General features: G+C 44.4%; 1 protein-coding gene across 2 annotated transcripts in view; it reads right to left on the bottom strand.

Annotated features, from left to right (window-relative positions):
- Positions 1 to 15134, bottom strand: part of MTG1 (mitochondrial ribosome associated GTPase 1) — a 197817-nt gene that overhangs the window by 107302 nt on the left and 75381 nt on the right. For both annotated transcript variants that reach the window (XM_069240823.1, XM_069240822.1), the window contains exon 3: positions 13065 to 13129. In XM_069240823.1, coding sequence (XP_069096924.1) covers positions 13065 to 13129 — 65 coding nt within the window. The remainder of the gene's footprint in view (positions 1 to 13064; positions 13130 to 15134) is intronic.

The raw sequence follows: 15134 nt of genomic DNA, 5'->3' as shown, positions 1-15134 counted from the left end.
CCCAAGAACGGGAACTAGAGTTATACCCTGTAAGAAAAATCCCTCCGGAAGAAAACCCCAATATTAATAGAGAGCTAACTGACACTAAGAAAACCCAACTAGACACCCTAATCAAGCAACATCCCCAATTTTTCTCCAAAACACCGGGAAGAACCCCATTAACATACCATCACATTAACACCCCCCCGGGACAAGTAATTCGTCTTCGTCCATATCGCATTCCCGAAGCCCGGAAGCCTATCATCGAAGCCGAAATCGAAGCAATGTTAGCCTTAGGGGTCATTGAACCCTCTAATAGTCCTTGGAATTCCCCCGTAGTGCTGGTTCCTAAACCAGACGGATCGATAAGATTCTGCATTGATTTTCGTAAACTTAATGAGATTTCCCTTTTTGACACATACCCCATTCCCAGGGTGGATGACATCCTAGAGAAATTAGGAAAGGCTCGTTATTTATCCACCCTGGACTTAACCAAAGGTTATTGGCAGATACCCCTCCACCCCGAGGCCAAGGAAAAGACAGCCTTTTCATCCCCTTCCGGCCTTTACCAATTTACGGTTTTACCTTTTGGTCTTCACGGCGCTCCCGCGACTTTCCAGCGTCTGATGGATCGAATCTTAAAACCATTCCAAAATTTCTCAGCTGCCTACCTAGATGACATAGTCATTTTTAGCGAAACCTGGCAAGAACACTTAGCCCACCTAGATGCAATCTTTTCCGCCTTAACGGAAGCCGGTTTAACTGCCAACCCTAAGAAGTGTTTACTGGGAAACACTGAAATCTCCTATTTAGGGTACCGTATAGGAAATGGCACCCTACAACCGCAACAAAACAAGGTTGAGGCTATATTGCAAAAGTCTGAACCTAAAACAAAGAAAGACCTACGGTCGTTCCTGGGTTTAGTAGGATACTACCGCCGGTTTATCCTCAATTATTCCACCATAGCTGCCCCTCTGACAGACCTACTGACCAAACTAAACCCTACTAGATTAGCTCCGTTTACAGACTTCCAACAGAATAGCTTTGATCTCTTGAAGCAGTCTCTTGTCACGGACCCAATACTAAAATGCCCAGATTTCTCAAACACTTTCCACCTATATACGGATGCATCAGACGTAGGTCTCGGAGCCGTGCTTACCCAGCCCGATAAGGAAGGTTTTGACTACCCAGTGGTTTTTCTAAGTAGGAAATTATTTCCACGAGAGACCCATTACCCAACGATTGAAAAAGAATGTCTTGCCATTAAATGGGCCATAGACTCCTTACAGTATTATCTCTTAGGGAGGTCCTTCGTTTTGTTCACTGACCATGCCCCTCTCACCTGGCTTGCCGCTCACAAAGACTCTAACTCCAGAATCTTGAGATGGTTCTTAGAACTACAACCCTTTACGTTCCAGGTTCGACATATCCCTGGTTCCTTACAAGGTCCCGCCGACTACCTCTCCAGGTTCCCTCCGTCATCGGACCTCGAACAGCCCCGATCTAGGGTAGGGGATTGTAGACGGGTCCCGGAGGGCCCGTCTTACTCACCTCGCATCCGCCATCTTTCGGCCGGGTTTTCGGAAACGGCGCGGCGTTCCCCTGGCAACGGGGAGACGCCGCGTCGACATAGCATCGACGACTTCCGGCTTCGGGCACTAAAAGGGGAGGCGGACCCGGAACAAGAGAGAGCAGCGGAACGCAAAGAGAGAGAAGAGCGGAGAGCGACGAGAGTACGGGCTGAGGTGGAGACGAGCGGAGAAGAAATCCCGACCGGAGAGGGAGGAAACCCCGACGAGCGCGAGCTGGGAACGGAAGGAGCTCCGGAGAAACGAGAGAGCCGCCACGACCCAGGAGGGTCGTGGCTTGACAAGGTACGGTCCCTTCTAGGGACGGGAGGGCCACGGGGAAAGTCGGTAAAGGGGAAAGGCACCAGGGAAGTAGGAGGAGGGACGGGGAGGGTGAACAAGGACCAAGGGGAGGGGCGAGAAGGGAAGTAGGCACAGTTTGGAACCCCACAACCCTGAAAGAGCCCAACCCCGATCACCCCTTCACGAACTTACCCGCATGTTGCCTTAAATCCTCACGAGCACCGTACCCCACCCAGGACCCCAGAAATACTCACCGCTTCTTTATTTGTTTCTTTTATTTTGGTGACTGGGATCCGAGAGGAAGACGTCCATCCTCCAGAAGACCAAAAAGGCGACGTGGGAACCAGGGAAAGCCTAGGAGAAACAAAGGACCCTAAGGGAACCCGGAACCCCAGAGACTCAGACCCTTAACGCTATCGTTAAAGAAATAACCTGTGACTAAACAGAGAATAAATTAAAACAGTAAAATACTCCATTGCTTTGACTCTGATTGATCCGCTCGTAACAAAGCCCATCACAGAAATGTTATAGGCTGAGGCTCACAACGCCCATTGGGGTAAACAAGTCACTTTTTCTACTCTAACTTATTCAGGTTGTTAACATGAAAGTATTTGTTGACACAACATTTGTGTGGACAAGAAAGGTCCATATGCACCCAAATGCTTGGGTATGGGCCCATGGCGTCTCTAGGTACCTGTGCAGGCTCAACATCTCAATACCTTTTGTTTTCTTTAGATCTTCCAACCAGAATGCTCTTTGGTGAAGGAATGGGAATTGATTTAACAACAGCCAAGGACTATACTACCTTCCTTTCCCCTCAAAAAGAATTCATAAAGATATAAAGGTAAGGTTTATATTTGGTATGTATGTGTGTGTGTGTATATATTTAAAAATTAAATGAAAAAAGTAAAAAATTGTGCGCGACGGTGTTTGGATTAAAGTATAGTAATGAAAATTACTCTACGTTAAAAAAAACATAGAAATTCACTGAAAAAAACTAAGTTTACAGGGACGTTATAGTTGGGAAATAGAATTAAACATACATAGACGTTAACTTAAAATACACAAAAGTTATAAGGACATTATAGTTAGGCTCACATTTTATACCTACAAAACCATAGACATTCACCTGTTATAGTTAAACTTATCTCAAGTGACTATAACTCTTGCCACAAAGGAAGTATAACTCACGCCCCTGCCATGCAGTTTTTTTGTCAAAATATTTACTGAAAATACTACATTGATATTATCAATGATGTGATCAAAGATGTCATGAGTACTGTAATTTGAGGGTAATTAGCAATGCATGGCGAGGGCGCGAGTTATAGTTACCTAAGGGCATGAGTGCTAGATTCTTGAGATAACTCTTACAGGTGAATTTGTATGGTTTTGTACTTTCAAAGTGAGAGCCTAACTATACCATCCCTGTAAACTTTGGCCCATATTTATACTTTTTGACGCACAACTGCGCCAACGCAGTTGTGCGTCAAAAATTTTACCGCTGGCTAACGCCATTCCAAAGCGCCATGCGGGCGCCCTAATTATTGAATGGCGTTAGCCGGCGCTGCGGACTGGTGTGCGTAAAAAAAAATGACTCACACCAGGCAGCGCCGGCGTAGGGGAAAATGGAGGTTGGGCGTCAAAAAATGGGGCAAGTCAGGTCTGAGGCAAAATTCAGGCCTCAACCCGATTTGCGCCATTTTCTTTGACGCCCAACCCCCATTGAAATGACTCCTGTCTTAGCAAAGACAGGAGTCATGCCCCCTTGCCCAATGGCCATGCCCAGGGGACTTATGTCCCCTGGGCATGGTCATTGGGCATAGTGGCATGTAGGGGGGCCCAAATCAGGCCCCCCTATGCCACAAAAAAAATTCGGAAAAAAATACTTACCCCAACTTACCTCTACTTCCCTGGGATGGGTCCCTCCATCCTTGGGTGTCCTCCTGGGGTGGGCAAGGGTGGCAGGGGGTGTCCCTGGGGGCATGGGAGGGCACCTCTGGGCTCCTTCTGAGCCCACAGGTCCCTTAACGCCTGCCCTGACCCAGGCGTTAGAAAACGGCACCCATCAGGCTGGGCGCCGTTTTTTAAGGCCTTCCCCCTCCTGTGCGTCAAAATGACGTCACAGTATAAATAAGGGGCACAGGCCTTAAAGTCATTTTTTGGAAGGGAACGCCTACCTTGCATATAATTAACGCAAGGCTGGTTCCCCCTTCCAAAAAATTACGCACATGGTGGAACTTTGACGCCCGCGGGGTCGGACGTCAAAGTATAAATATGGGGCAGGGTTTGCGCCGATTGTGTGTCAAAAATTTTGACGCACATTCGGCGCAAACAGAGTATAAATATGTCCCTTTGTTTTTTTAAGTGACCTTCCATGTTTTTTTTAATTCTATTTCCTAACTGTAACGTCCATGTAACCTTTGTGTTTTTCAGCAAAATGTCTATGTTTTTATTAACAAAATAATTTTCATTATAATACATTCATCCAAATACCACCGCGCATGGCCTTGTGCCGTGCACAATAGTAGCTGGCCTGTGGCCAACCGCTATAACAACCCAACCCCACATTGCGCACAGCCTTGGTCGGGCGCAGCGAGGGTTGGCCACAGGGCCTGGCCTGTGGACAGACGCTGTGGCCAATCCCCTTATCCACCCAACCCCACGCTGCGCCCGGCCTTTGGCCATGCACAGCAGGATATTGTCAAAGCCTGTCTCTGTGAGTGTGAGAATAGGTGTGACAGGGTGAATCTGGGTGTTAGAGTGGCTGTGGGAGTGTCTGGATGTGAGAGTGGGTACGTCAGTGTATTACTGGATCTCTGTGTGGGTGCAACAGTGTCCATGTGGGTCTGTGAGTGGGTCACAAACAGTTAGGAGCGCACCTGCCTGTGAGTGGGTGCATGAGGGTTTCAGTGGGTCTGCGAGTGGGTGTGTGAGAGCCTAAGTGGGTCTGTGTGGGTGCGTGAGGGTCTGAGTGCAGCTGTGTGTGGGTGCATAAAAGTCTGAGTGGGTCTGTGAGTGGGTGTATGAATATCTGATTGGGTCAGTGAGTGGGTGCGTAAGGGTCAGAGTGGGTGTGTGAGTGGGAGAAAGAGATTGAAAGAGAGAGTTAGAGTGGAAGAGAAGGAGAGAGATAGAGAGGTTTTTAGGCATTGATGAAAAATATACCTAAAATTAGATATTAATGGACCAATTGAAAAGAAAAATGTTTTTGTCAATTAAAAAGAGTGACATCACCTTTCAGTGTGAACCTTAAACTTTTGAAGTTTAAAAGAATTTAAAGAAGGAAAATGACCACAGGTACCCCTGGAGTAAAACCTTCAAATTTCAGTGTGTGGGGCTGTGACCTTAACCTTTAGGCTATAAGTGACTCCTTACTGTGATCCTTCAACACATACCTATGACAGTGAAACCCATGCGTGTGATTGGAAAGAAAAGTGAATGTTCTAACACTAGGAAGGTTTAACAGCGAAAAGACTAGAAAATAAACAAATGCACTACCAAGCGACACTAGGATATTAACCTGCAGTATAGTGTGTGACAGCACAAGACCTTGACCATTAGGCCAGAAATGACTATGTTATGCTCTGCATCCAAAAGTAACATTAACATTGGTACAAAACATTTTGCTAGTTGAACTCTGCGGAGTCACTGCATGAAGAGAACATTGCAATGACAATCTTGCTCTCTCACTGTCTTCCATCCCATTATTGGATGGAAGATAAAGAGAGAGAGAGAGTGTGACAGGACCGCGGGGGGAGACTGACGGCCCGCGGACCTAGCCGGCTCACCACATCTTGTGGGAGTCAGCATTGCTCACACAAGCAGGGCGCTACTTTAAATCAGAGTTCCCTGCTTGTGGGAGCAATGTTTTCATCTGTTTCCCCCTGCACGCATATCTTGTGCAGGGAAACAGATGAAAATTTCACATTCTGCCAGCGGAGCTGAAAGCGGACTTTATCAAGCAGCTACGTCCTGAGGATGGGCACCCTGGTACATAACAGCACACAGCCCTAGGGTGGCGGTCCCAAGGCCATTATTGATTCCTCGAAGTGGGGCTGCGTGGCCACCTCTAACTCGTGGGGAGGGGGGATCTGCCTTAATTGCCCTTGGTGGTGGTTCCCAGGCCTTCAGGGGGGCTACGTAGACCACCCATATATAAAAAAATATTAGCCCCAGGGAGGTGACAGTTCCTGGGACTGCGGGGAGGTCCCTACTATATTTTACTCATTTTGCCCTACATTTGTGGTGGTCCCCAGGTGTGGGGGGCACATGGCCCCCTGCATACTACTGAAGTGAAGCCCCAGGGAGGTGGCGGTCCCGGTCCCCGGGGCATAACTAAGCCCAGGAGGGGGGACCCATGTGCACCATCCTTTATTTTTTTACATGCCCCCAGGACCTGGCCCAGCCGGGGGCTTTATTAATACAAGTGCAGGAGACTGCACTTAATTTTTTTTTTAAATGTTGCCGTGGATTTGCAACCCCATCGCAAATTTGCAACAAAAACGATTTTTAAAAAGTGCTTTTTTGCCCTGGGAGGGTCTCTCTGGGACCCCAGCACCAGAGCTAGGAGGTCAGGGTGACCCTACCCTTGCCCATTTTCATTTTCTTTTTTTCTGGGACTCAGCTGAATCTGAGTCTCAAGATGGCTGCCAACACTTCCTGGCTAAAGTGTTCGCAAACAATCAGAGCTATGCAGATCTCTGCACAAGCTTGTTATTATTCGGAAAGCCTTCGCGCCTCTAGATATCTATATTTCTTTTTCTTTTAATATCTCAAAAATAACTGAATGGATTTACACCAAGTAACAAAAAGTACTCTTTCCGGACCAACAGCTACCTCCCTGCCAAATTTGGTGTAATTCTATCCAGCAGTTTGGGCTGTAGTTGTGTCTAAAATCTCTATGGGAATTAAAATGGGAAACGCAAAATGTTGACTCCCTCCCCACACCTTTTGGGGCCCCCGCTTGATGGATCCCCCTGAAGCTTCCCATGCACAACAAGATTCTTGGGAACACTTCATCAAACGGCGCCAAAGATATAGGCAAGTCATTAACGCTTTTTCTGAGGAAACATGGTCCTACCTCCACCTAGGCTAGGTCAGTTAAATATATATATATATATATATATATATATATATATATATATATATATATATATATCGCTTACTACCCTTGAGGAGGTGTCAATGCGCTTTTCAGCAAGCAGCACGCTACTCTGGAAGCCAAAAGGATTAATGGTGGATTAGTATAGGGAAATATGAGTACAGTACTAGTATTACTATAGGGAGGTATGAGCTAATTGGAGTGGAGGACAGGTAAATCTGTTAATTGGATTGAATAGTCTAACAGAAAGATAGAGGAGGGAAGAATCTAGAAGTGTTCACTGGGAGATCATAGTAGTAAGATGAGGTTTGGGAGATAGAGGAGGGAAGAGTCTGTAGAAAGTGATTAGGGAGATCATAGTAGTAAAATGGAGTTTGGGATGAGTCAAATGAGAGATAAATGAGGGAAAATTCAATAGGGTTGTTTGGGAGATCATAGTAGTAAACTGAGGTTTAGGGTGAGCCAGGAGAGGCAGAGGAGGGAAGAGTCTAGGAAGGTTTATTTTGGAGATCATAGTAGTAGAATGGATTTGGGATAAGTCGAAGAGGAGAAATAGAGGATTGGTTGATAGAGATATAGGGTGACAGTGAGACAGTGTAAAGCATTCAAGAGAGTATTTTTTTTCCTCTTGTACAGTAGGACTAACGTAATAAATATATAGATACATGATTGCACAGTAAGGGAATATATGTGTAAGGAATATAATATATTGAGATTTAAAGTTATATAGTAAAAATACAGACTTTCAAGAGTTGCAGTTTTGAACCTAATTTATTTGTGTACTTTAATAACATTATTTTATCTTTCCGCAATATTTCAATAGTGAAATACTGGTAGACAGTTAAAATAATTGCCTATTGTGATAGCTAAAATAAAAACAGACTCATAAGCATCTAATCAAATGACTTCTATAAAACTATGCAATTAATATGTTAAGCGTAGAATATATATATATATATATATATATATACACACACACACACACATTTACATTCACCTACACCTACACATACATTCATTCAACCATAAGTAATGTATTAATTTTTTTAACAAGCCTAAAGAGTATGATTATTTTGTAAGGTAAAATAATTATTATACATATTTGTACAAAGAAATACACATATTTAGATAAATACATATAATCAAATTATAAATGTTTACATACACAGGGATATGCAATCCATCGCTGTTTGAGTATGGTGGTTATGTAGGAAAAAGCCAACTCTTGAGTAGTTTTCTGGAAATAAGATAGTTTTCTGTGGATTTCACGTTGAGTGCCCGAGTGCCCATCAGGGGCATCCACTAGCTTAATTGGTTGAAGACAATAGTGGGAGCCCCAGGGCTCCTAGTGGCTCCCCTCAGACAGTTTCTCAATGTTTGGTGGGTGTCCTGATGCCCACCTTGGGCACCCACAGCCTCTCCTCTGCTGGGCTCAGCGGGGGAAGCCACAAGGCCCTGTGGCCCAAGTGGCTTCCCATCCAGCACCATACTGGATGCTGGCAGGAGCCGGCATCTTTCCTTAGCTCCCACCCCAGTGAGAGCAGCATTGTTTTTTTACTGCTCGGTGAGGAGTGTACACACCCTCCTCCCCTTAAATATCAATGTGGTCCTGTGGGATGGGGACACCAAGGCCTGCTTAAAGCTTGAAAGAGTACACCCCCTTCCCTCATTAAAATTAAAAAAATACAACCAGGGGATGGGGTCCCTAGGGACTGAAGAGGCCCGGGGAAGGGAGCTCACACATTCTTTTTTATTTTGCTAAAGGTTTGTGGAAAGAAAATTGGGCTCTGGGGCAGGGGATTGGGTGTCCCTCTGTGACCCTCCCCCCACCAGCCCTAGGTGGGCAGAGTTTCCCTATTCTACCCCCTTATATCTTTTCTTTACTTTGACTCAGCACTGAGCCTAGAGTCCTAAGATGGCTGACATCACATTGTTGCTGATGTGGTGGCAGCCAATCAGATCTCATCTTAAGATCTGTCAGCTCCACAAATCCTCTGTAGCGTGAAATATAGAACGATTTTGAGACTTAATTTCTCAAAACCTACTTAATGGGTTTACACGAAACCACAAGAAGCACACTTTCTGGACCAAGATCTAATTTTCTGCAAAATTTGGTGTCATTCTGTTAATCAGCTTTTTGCAGTATTGATGGTCAGTTTTTCTATGGAAAAATGTAAGGGGAAAACCTGTTTTGGCCCCCTCCTCCAAGGAGCACCCTGCAACATCAGCGACACAATTTTTTTTTTTTTTTTTTTTACATCTGCTCACCTCAAATGTCTGTTTATCTAGCAAAGTTAAGCACAGGATTAGCACAATGCTATCCATGCTGAGCTAGTGGAGTGTCACTGGTGTTGCAGGGTGCTCCTTAATGGAGCTGCTCTCCACCTAAACCTGGGAGTTCCCTCTTATTTTTTTGCATAATTTATGTGTCACTTTAACCCTGAAAGGGTTTTGTTTTGATATATATATATATATCTCTCTCATTTGGCGTACATTTTGTTTTTTTCTTGAAGTGGGACTGTATTCCCCTACCACGTGGTGTGGTTTAAATTATCTTGTCTCCTCTGGTTTACATTAAGAAATGTACTAAATATCTGATTTGGGTTTCATCACTCAGTAGCAGACTTAATTCAACTTGAGCTCTTTGTCTTTTCACCAGTGTCTTTAATGATACTGTATTCTAGCTACAATAAAAAAGCCGGGTGAACATCCTAAGCAGCTTAATGTGTCAGCCAGGTCACTTATAGGTTTCATTCAGGCTGGATTAATTAAGCTTATTAGGTTTTAGTTTTGCAAGCAGAAACGTGTTTTTTCCTGTCCTCTGTCCAATTAAGCAGAGGCAGTGCGGTATCATTATTCTGGTTACATTTCCTTGCATTCTTGGAAGTCATTTAGTATTGAGGGCAGTTTGATAAAGGTCCGTGGTCGTCCAGTGTTGTTTAACAATCAATCTATTATTTTTAAAGGATCACAGTTCTGAGGGCGTAAAGTTAATTGTGCTGCTCCTCTGCTTCAAGTGCGCTGTATTCAGCACTCCAAAGTTATAAGAGGATAAGCTATGCTTCATAAAACATCTACATAAGTGAATACAAAATGTTGTCCCTTGGTGTCTAACATTCAGCTTATCATTGACAATAAGACACTTAGGGCCTGATTCTAACTTTGGAGGACGGTGTTAAACCGTCCCAAAAGTGGCGGATATACCACCTACCGTATTACGAGTCCATTATATCCTATGGAACTCGTAATACGGTAGGTGGTATATCCGCCACTTTTGGGACGGTTTAACACCGTCCTCCAAAGTTAGAATCAGGCCCTTAGACTGTTTCAGAGATTTAAGGCCAGCTGTACTAATATCACTGTTGGCAAAAATGGTTGCACTTTGCGACCAATATTTTGCGACCTGTGTGGAATTTACAAACCAACCAATGTACCAATAGGTCAGTTTCCAAAATTCCAAATCTGAGTTTGTCACGATCCAAACTGCTTCTTTAATATTCAAGAGGTAGGTTACAAACTGTAACTTCGTATGGGGGTTATCACAGGGATGGTGGCCAGCATGAAGGTCAACAGGCCACCACGTATGTGGCTTATTTTAAATAAATACCTTTTTTGGAAAGCAGACAGGTTTTTTTAAAGGGAAAGAAGTTGTGTTTTTGTAATGTTTCTTCAAGAGTTTCTAGTGATCACCTGGACCACTGCCTGCTCCTTTTGAAACGTTTTGCAACATTCAGAGCGAACTGAAGATCAAAGGGACCCCCTTCACTTCTTCTCTTTTGCAAATTAGTTACCAGCCCATCTTGGAAGTCAGTAACCTTTCAATGGTTTACCCCACTATTTCAGTCCCAGACCACTGATACATGAGGGTAGGAGTTGCTCTTAGAAGGGTTGCAACCATATAACGCTTCCTATTAACCATTTGCTATCCATTTCAAAACGCATTTTAACCGTCTATAAAGCTTTATAGATTCCTGAAATTGGTTTAGTACATTTGAAAATACAAGATTAAAAAAAACAAGATATAATTTAATTTTAGAGGGCTTTTATCTTAGTAAATATGATTATGTACACTGAAAACTCCAACCTTTGTGATATCATGGTTAGAGTTCAGGGGCAAGCTGAACTCCTGTTATTGAACAACTGTGCTATACATTTGTGTTAACAATCCAGAAAATAACTAGAGCTGTGTAATACAACCAGATATAGCCCGTCCATACAAGCTAAGGAGCCGTGCACCTCACCTTTTTCCAGAGACGAAGAGTGTCTGTCTGGCTGAGCAAAGGTCAGCCAGGCAGACACTCTTCTTGTCCAGGTCAGCCAGCCAGGAGCTAGACATGGGCTAAATGTGCAGGCTTCTGGCTGCCTGAGCTGAAGTTTGCCATATGGGCCTCATCTTCTCAGCCTGGCAAAAGTGCTTTGAGACCCTCCTCCTAGAGACGAAGGGGGGGGGGGGGGGGGGGGGGGGCATCACTGACGCCTGACACCTGGGGGCTTCAGTTTTAAGTCCTGAAGGCCCCAGGGCCGTGTGTCAATTAGTGACACCTCGTCACAAGTGGGGTGGGGTCAGCAGGTCTCACTGAACCCATTTCACTCTGTGACGAGTAAGGGACTGCTGCCTCCCCTATATAGCGGAGGTAAGGACAGCCAATGAGAAAAGGCAGCAGTCCGAACCCCCCCTGCCACCTCAGAGGGTTTCCTCTTCAGGAACTGTGTGGCACGTAAATTATATGTTTTTGAATGTCTCATGACCACAAGACTCGCGGTGGCGGTCCCACCGCCAACAGGCTGGTGGTGGGACCGCCACATTATGACCTCGGACCACTGACAAGCCAGGCTGGTGCCAGCCTGGTGGTCGTTATCTGCCAGGGCAGCGCTGCTTGCGGCGCCGCCCTTGGGATTACAAGTCCCCATCCGCCAGCCTTTCCATGTAGGTTTACATTTGGCATGGGCAGTGCAGGGTCCCCAATGCACAGGCCCGTCGCGCATTCCACTGGTTGAATTACGGGCAATAGATTGCGCGACTGGTGCTGCTGCACCCGTCACACTGCCACATTGGCGCTGGCTCCATTAGGAGCCGGCGTTAATGTTAAGGCCCTGTTCACCGCAGGGCCGGCAGGAGGAAACTCTGTTTCTGCCCGCCGGCCTTGCTGTCAACCTTTAATAGGGCCTGCAGGGTTCAGGCTGCACAGGTGGTCTTAAGGCAGGAAGAGTTTGGTGGGCGGCCTTTGCCGTCCGTCAAACATGTGATGAGGGCTGTCTTTTCAAGAATATGTAGTCTTCATTAATACTATGTGCTCCTGGGATGAGTGTTGGGACACCATGTAACCACTTCTGGTAGGTGGATAAATTGCACTCACCAAAAAGCCAGGGTGAGCTTGTCTGAGACCAACTAAGTGTGACAGTAATCTATTAAGCCAAAGTTCTACTGAGTCATAAGTTGGCTACCAAGTAACAGCTCCTACAAAATACCCACTAACAGACTACAGTCTACTCAAAATAACTGCTACTAAATGTGGCTCAATGTAGACACAATTGTTTATACAGATAATAGATATTGAATGACTCCCCTCTTTCTTCCTCCATAACCTCACCTCCAACCTACCTACGCACAAATTTAATTGACCACGTGGATCATCTACAAAGCAGTACAACAATGCAGTTTTCAGCCACATACAAAGAACACTTGTAGTTTTGAACACTTTTTAAGTGTTAAACTTAATAATATTTGAAAATGTACGTTTTAAGCATTTTAAAAGGTTTTAAAAGCAGAAAATGCCAAATATTGCTTTCTCTATGTTAATCTCCCTTTTAAAAAACACAGAGTAAAATATCTCACAACTCAAATTGTATCTAGCGCATTGTCCCTCTGATTTTTCAAATTAGTAAGCAACTGTACAGTGGGGGCCCAACTGGAGCCAAGCAAATGTGAGACACAGCAACGGCAGCATACTCTTTAACAAAGTAAGTCTCCAAATCCAAAAGCAACACACTCCTATGAACAGGATATGCCTTCTTGCAAATAGGGTTGCAGCACTATCAACCTCAACATGAAAGCACTCTTTGTGGTTTGACTATGACTGCAGGAGCACCATATCTCAGAAATAAAAGGATATCCTAGCATCGTGCACCTCTATGAGGCAGTCCACATCCTTGAGGTTGGCCTTCATCTGCGTCAGACCTGTGGAGAGAGAAGGTAAACAGTGAATGACTAGCTCATTATACTTCAAGAGCGGTCAAGGATCAAGGCCTCCTGTGCTGTCACAATACAATTCTTTATGGTGATGTGGCCCCAAACGTTATGTTGCAGGTCATTTGTATGATGTTTATACTGACATGCAATTGTGGCCTTCGTGTACCCTGAGGCATCTTTACCAGTGAGACCGCAGAAATTAAAAAGCTTGAGTTTTTAGTTACGTTATGTTGGATGTCGTGTTGCATAAGCAAGGCACACAGCTGCAATGAAGGTTGGTTGAGACCCTCAATAAGCCTTCAATGCAACTCTGTACTGATATTTGGGAAGACATCCACTCCCCGAACTATCTTTCAGAAACCCTGTAATGTTACGTCCCCACTCGCACCCTACGCATTGCCACAGAAAACCTCTTAGCAACACTAAAACTTCCATGTGTGCATCTGGATCACAATCTTTTCAAATAGCGGGGCCACTATACTGGAACTCTACTCCAGCTGAAAGTCACTCAATCGCTACACTCTATCATTCAAAATTACTCTCAAGGAATATATCACCCAACATAGGCGTAACTACCTTTAGCCCCACACTAATTTGTCACTGACATTTTGGCATATTTGAATGCATGGTAAATGTATGTACTATCCTGTTTTTATCAACACCCATCATCCAGCTAATCTTATTGCACTCATACCAGCATTATGTGGTATATTTCTGGTCAAAATGCATAGCTGCGCGCTAAAAACTAGGAAACGTATACACGCGGGCACCACAAGTCGTGATGAGGGATCCTTCGCCTCATCGGCACATCCAGGTACCAGAGAACCCGGAGGCATCATTATTATTCAGTGATGCACCGCTGGAAGACCAAAGGGGGTTTACAAAATCCTTAAATAAATGAATAACCATAGAAAAACGATCTCACCCGTTGCCTCAATCTAATTAACCCTAGTTAATACTCAGTCCTTCCTACCCTGTTTACTAGAACTCAGAATGACAATGGTGTCCCTCCACTACATTATATCCGACGCTGCTGTCCCCTCTGCAGCATTCACTCATAGTTGTTCACTCCAGATTCACCTCACATGATTCAGCCTTAAGTTTTTTTTCTGGATAAGTCCACAATGCCAGTAGGGCAAATATTACACTACTGTTTAAGACCGACTGGACGGCCACAGACAAGGATCAAGGTATAACGGATCACTAAGAATAAACTAGCTAATGTGTAGACTCTTATTTACAACCGGAGACATTTCTTGCTGCAAAAAGGTAGCCTTTTTGAAAAAAAACTGTTTTGCTGCAAGCCATGACTTTCCACAACACGACCACCTCATCAAAATGTATTCAACTGTGTGATTTTGATTCTCACAGTAACCATTCCAAAGACGGAGTAGGCTTGTCTCCTCCTGAAATGCAAACCAGACAACCAGACACACAGCCACTAGATGGTCTGCAAGGTCGGAGACTGAAGTCAATGCAGGGGAAAGCATTAGGTATAAACATTGGCAAAGCCAATAGGTCTCGCCTACGAGAGTTATTAGCTTTTTTTTTTTTTTTTTTTTTTTTAGCAGTTTTACAGCAGATCGGCTCCTGTGCAGCATAACTGAAATTTAAAAACGAGCTATAACGGTCACATTATAGTGTTTCTTAAATATTCAGCCATGCTGCACAACAGCTGCTCTACTGCAAAGCATAGCTAAAAAGTTGTTAACAAAACCAATAGCTCTCTTGTAGGCGCAACCTATTGGCTTTGCCAATTCTTGTTTAAAATGGTGTCGGTTTAGTCCAAAGTACAAATTATTCTTGCACTTTTTTTTCTGCTTGCTCGTAAGAACAGCTTTAAGAATAAAAATGTAAACACTTGGTAACAATGTGTGTTAAATAGGCACAAATTGCGTATAAACAGATTCACCATATATATATATACAAATAAATACCTAGTCACACCAACTTGGAAAATAATCAACACAAAAGTAATTAGCACCAGGGAGTT

The sequence above is a fragment of the Pleurodeles waltl genome, chromosome 6 (assembly GCF_031143425.1).
Source record: "Pleurodeles waltl isolate 20211129_DDA chromosome 6, aPleWal1.hap1.20221129, whole genome shotgun sequence".
Classification (NCBI taxonomy): Eukaryota; Metazoa; Chordata; class Amphibia; order Caudata; family Salamandridae; genus Pleurodeles; species Pleurodeles waltl.
Note: the sequence above shows the minus strand (reverse complement) of the source record. Positions and strands in the feature narration are given on the sequence as shown.